General features: G+C 27.6%; 1 protein-coding gene across 1 annotated transcript in view; it reads right to left on the minus strand.

Moving 5' to 3' along the window:
- Nucleotides 1–4,922, minus strand: part of LOC105620759 (protein kinase C-like 1B) — an 8,112-nt gene extending 3,190 nt beyond the window's left edge. Inside the window, exons 1-2 of the mRNA XM_012202249.1 lie at nt 4,907–4,922; nt 4,519–4,835 (exon numbers count right to left, since the gene is read on the minus strand). Of these exons, the coding sequence (XP_012057639.1) occupies nt 4,519–4,835; nt 4,907–4,922 (333 nt within the window). The remainder of the gene's footprint in view (nt 1–4,518; nt 4,836–4,906) is intronic.
- Nucleotides 4,923–5,949: the final 1,027 nt, after the last annotated feature.

Raw genomic sequence — 5,949 nt, forward strand, 5'->3', positions numbered from 1 at the left:
TATTATTAATTAATTTAATTTATTAGTAGTTACGTTATTATTCGTAGATATCTGTGTGTGTGTGTGTGTGTGTGTGTGTGTGTGTGTGTGTGTGTGTGTGTGTGTGTGTGTGTGTGTGTGTGTGTGTATGTGTATGTGTGTTCTGCTTACTTATGTACATCTTACAAAAGTAATTATATTTAATACATTGTATACAAATATATGTAATGTTATACAGATATAGATATATATACACGCACAAACGGTACATATGTATATATACGTATATATAGTACATGATGATATTAGGGTAACTTCGATATGTATGTCGCATTTATTAAAAATTTAATTTATCAAGTATTGTTAATTATGTTTAAGAATAAATATATTATTCTGATAAAAACGTTTACTAAAAAGAAATTAGAAATAAGAAATATTTAGTTTTCAGTAAAATTAAATATGATATAAAAGAAACTTTTAAAAATTTTTGCATTTTAAAAATTTTTACCGTATTTTACACACACACACGCGCGCGCGCGCGCGCGCACACACAGAGAGATCTTAAAATATACGGTTCATAAAAAAATATTTATAAATAATTAGAAATACAATGTAAAATGATTTTTAAATGCAGTAATTTATTAATTGTGTTTACAAAGTTTTATTGAGGAATATGAATGATGAATATATAATATACAATACTAAAAATAATAGATAATAATTCTAATCTTGCATTCATTACGATAGTTATGATGTGAGGAGGTATGATATGTTTTATGTAACGCATTGAATTTAATATACTTAATCCAAACTGTGTATGCATTTTGAGCATAAATCCAACTCGCTAAAAATTCCGTATATTCCAAACAGGTCTGCCTCCAGATAATTCTAAGCTATAAATTACGTCACGTATATTATAACAAAAATGCATCCTAGAGTTATCTAGATAAACATAATTCCTGAACGCAATCTTCATGAAGATATATCACATCAAGCTAAATGGAGAATGAAATTAAGCACTTGTATTTTGCTATACTTCGTTCTTTATCATCTCTCTATATTTCTGTATTACCAAATAAAAATTTTTTCTATTCCCTATAATAATGATTTAATGTGAGTTATATGATATAAGGTTGCGCTACTTATTATATTAACAAATCGATTCAACTGATATAATAGTATTATTAATATTGTAAAAAATTAAAATTAATAATACTAATGTAACAAAGGCGTATGTAATATATTGCCAGGTTGCCTGCAAATTATTTCAATTCCTTCTTTCTGATTTTTATAATCGTAAATCTTGGCGCGTAGCGTATATAAATATTGAAGTTATTGAATTCCATTTCAATTTATTAGATATTGTATGAAATATTTAAAAATTATTATATATGTAAATATTAAAATAAAATACTTTTTAATCGTTTAATGTAAAATTGATTGATTGATAATTAATAATCGCGGTAAATAAATAATTATTAAAAGAGGGACATATTAACGTGTTCTTACTTACCAATTGAAAAACGGACAATCCACTCAAAAATACTTCCAACGAAAAAATGAGTATTGAAAATGAACAATCCACTCAAAAATATTCATAGCGGAAAAACGAATATTGAAAATGGACAATTCACTCAAAAATATTCATACTCATTTATACTCGTTCTTCGTTATCATTCTTTGTGATATACCGCGAGTGCTTGTGAATACAAGAAAAGGATAAAAACGGACTAAAAACGGGTTAAAAATGATCCAATTTGAGATCTAAAAGCGATGAAAAATTTTTATAAAGGGTACTCATTGAATAAAATGCACCTCTCAAATTAACCGTTCACGAGGGGGAAAAACGAGCTAAAAACGGTAAAAATTTTTATAAGGGTACAATTTTAAAAAGTAATAATAAATTCAGTTATTATTTAGTATAAGAGACTACTCTCCAATGATCCATATGTTGCCATGCCTCATAACTTTGAATAAATTTTGATTATCGCTCGTTGTTTGTTAAAAAGTTGATAAAAAAAGCTCATTGAAAAAATGTAGTTTTTAAGCAAAGAATTTGTTTGTAAAGCGGACATTCCCAGAAAAAGAATCAAATATATCATCACACACAACGATTGACTGGACTAACTTTTGCAGATAGGAGTAATTCATGTAATTTAATAACTTGGTAAAATTACATAAATGGAGAACAATGTCAATTATTTGTAAAGCAGGAAATTTATGTTTTGGAAGTAAAATATTTGTATTTTTTGAAACAGTAAACTTGTTTACTTATTTAAAAATTCTCTACTTTAATAAATATTCAATTACAACAATCTGGCTTCTCAGCTCATGAATCAATGGCTAACAAACAACCAAAATTAAATTGGCAGAGAAGGAATTATTGTCGAAATCAATGAGGCAAAATCATATAAGAAAAATTATATAAGAAATTATATAAGAAAATATTTTGCGCTGTTAAAGCAGGGAATTTGTTTTATCGGAGTGCAGTCGCGTCCAAAAGTTAGATTTTATTGATAAACTTTTTTTATTAATAATTTTTTAAGGAACAACGAGCGATGACTAACATTTATCCAAAGTCACTCGGGGTCATGATCTTGATAATATATATCAAGGTTAAGAAATCATTGGAGAGAGTAATTCCTTATACTAAACAATTAATGAAATAACTAGTAAATACCTTTATTTCAAACTTTTTACACCTTGGTATCATAGACAAATCTAGACATTTCTTGTGCACGGACCGCGTGCATGCTAAAACAATACAAAATACATAAAGTATCTCCTTATAAAAATGCTTGCTTCCAAGATGTAATACAGTACGTCCAAAGCTATAGCTGCATGCGTGATAAGACATATCCGAAAATTATTTACTGTAATATCATAAGCAGAAATAAAATTGAAATTCACTTAATATTATTCTCAATATAGAATTAGCAGTAGTTTCGATATTAAAAATATTACCAAGATAGTACATTTGGAATTTTTATTGAAGGACGTGTGACAAATCGAGAAATTATTTAGCTACAAATCTAAATTATATCGAAATGAAATAAAATCAGGAGAGATAGATACCTAATACATTAAAAATAAAAAATCTTTACATTATTAATGTAGCAATAAGTTAAGTAATAAAATATTTAATCATGAAGCAGATTAACCAAGGCGATCGTGTACTGATCGTGGTGAATAAAAAATGCATAAATTGACGCAACAATTATAAGACGTCGTAGTAGTTAAGAATGAACCATTAAAAAAGTAAAACATTAAATCGATGAAATAAGAATTAAGAATCTTAATCGTGATTTTTCTCGTTGTTAAAACTCGCAAGCACACATTCGTAACTGCACACATTTATACATAAGGATGCAGCAAGTAGATACACAATTATAATCTGTTAATAATCTTCTCACCTTCGCATTTATATCCTTTTTTTATGCCCCTGAAATATAATAGATAAAACACGTCATATCCTCATAATCCCTTCTAAGACATATATGTTTACTTTCTCCAATCATACTTATCATCATGCTAGATTTCTTGATTTTGATTAATGACTTGATTAGAGATTGATGAGAAAGATGATTGATTATTATATATAATTAGAACAGTTCTAATAATTGGCAATATTTTTAAATAAACAAATCATTTGTAAAATAGAAGGTTAAATCATATCTATGAAAGTGATTTGATTAATCTTTCTCATCGCTTATGAGGATATGATATTGTACAAATGCTCCAACACCTAAATAATCTGAAATAGATTTAGTAAAGTAGTTATATAAAACATGTACTTTTGTAAAATCCAAGCAGATAATCCTGTTTAAAAGAAACCTGTTTAAAACGGAGAAAATCTCAAAAAGTGTTTGTGTAGAATACATCCTAATAGCAATACCAAGTTTATTTATTCTAATCTCGGTACTAAAATCTTTTGAATTAAATTATTTATCATAATCCAATCTCCAATGCAAACCAATATTAATTACATACTAGCTAATAAATATCCTTTCTTGACATTACTAATGCAGATAACGAGCAAAGACTAAATACCCAATGCATACAATCCTACATTTTGCAAATTTTTAATTGATTAAGTGTATTATTAACTAAATTTTAACGTATTTTTAAATGTAATTACGGGTGAAATATACATCAGTTTAAGCATGCTTCCATTTAAACATTTTCCAAATATTTTGAAGTAGCATGTACTCTGCTATCAAAGATAGCGATCGGGTAAGAAATATTGTATGCAGAATCTTAATGGTTTTTCTACAATGTGCTTTTTGTTTTCTTGCTTTTTGCTATTTTTTACATCTTGTCTTTTTGCTTCTTATCCGGTTTTTTATTTTATATCGCCTGAGATAAAAGTTAACGAACTTTGGAAGAAATAGAAAACACGTAGCAAAAAATAAAATTGTTAATAAAACGGTTTAAAAAGGAAAAAAGCAAGAGGTAAAAAGTAGAGACAGAAACTAAAGAGCACATTGTAGAATAGGCTTGAAACAAAAGCAATGTTTTTAGACATACATACCAAATTACAGTCCTGCATGATAAATTCATGCATTTAAGTGCAGGACGTCTCGTAGCCTTAAATTTATGTCCGTTTATTATTTCTTTTTCTTCTTCTTTTTCATGCTGTTTTCTATGCTCTTTTCCATGCTCTTTTCGATGCTCTTTTCCATGCTCTTTTCCATGCTCTTTTCCATGCTCTTTTCCTTGCTCTTTTCCATGCTGTTTTCCATGCTCTTTTCCATGCTCTTTTCCATGCTCTTTTCCATGATCTTTCTTAGCCTTGTCCTTATTAGCCTTTATTAGCTTAGCTGCTTCAATAGACTTCTCATGGAAACTTGGTAGTACTAAAATATTAAATCAAGTTCGAGTCAGTATCGAATCATGTATACTTACAAAATAATGAGATTTTTCTTACTTCGTGAATGCGACATTGTTATTATTAGTCGCAACCTTCCCTAAGGAAGATCTAGCCAACCTGCAACAATTAATTTTTATTGTTAATTAGATAGTCCTAAAAATGCACACTACATCTTCATAGCATACTCTATACACAGTTCTCTCAAATTTATTTAAATATTGTGCATAATTCTAACAGGAATGCAAAGGACCTAGCCGAATAAGCATATGGAAAATGCCTCCGAATCAAATCCAATTTTGAGTACATTGTTACATTGTTAAGCTTGATAAAAGATTATTTTATATCAACTTTTAACCTGCTAAACTTATTCATATAGTGAAAAATCAATTTCAATTTTTATTTTCCTATCGTGTGAATCCTATCGTTAAAAAATCTGAAAAAATTGACACATTTTTTTTAGCACGATATTACATTAAAAAAAAATTCTTTTAGATTTTTGAAAAATTTGAATTAAAAAAAATTTTTTTTAATGCATGTTTTTTATGGAAAATATTTGAATACCGTCTTCAAAAAATTAATCATTCCCTGATGAATGAAATATGTCATTCAGATTTTTAAAGGTGTGAAGCATTGTTTCAAAAATTAAAAAGTTTTTAAAATTTAATTAAATTTTTCGTAAAAAGGGGGAAGAGAAATAAGACGAAAAGAGAAAGGAGAGTGTGCTTCTCTTGTTTCGTACAACTTTCTTTTTTGTTAAATATATTTTACCACACACAATCATATACAAAAGTACGTGAATACAAATGATTAAAAATGGATTGTAAGTCTATAAAGATTTTTATCATCAGGCTAACATCGAGAAAGATAATAAATATCTGCTAGAAATGTAAACGCTGATATAAGGAATGTTCCTGATCAAAATGATATACTGCAGTAGAAGTAAATATTTTAATTGTGATATCCATTGTACATATAACAGTTCTTCTCGTGCGTGCAGGAAAACTTATCAATTTTAATTTTACCAAAGTTGTCATTCAGAATAGTTTTTAAAAGATTTAATTTAATACTGAAGGTATTCATAAACGATAAATCTTTAATCC

This window comes from Atta cephalotes (genome assembly GCF_000143395.1).
Source record: "Atta cephalotes unplaced genomic scaffold scaffold00028, whole genome shotgun sequence".
NCBI lineage: Eukaryota > Metazoa > Arthropoda > Insecta > Hymenoptera > Formicidae > Atta > Atta cephalotes.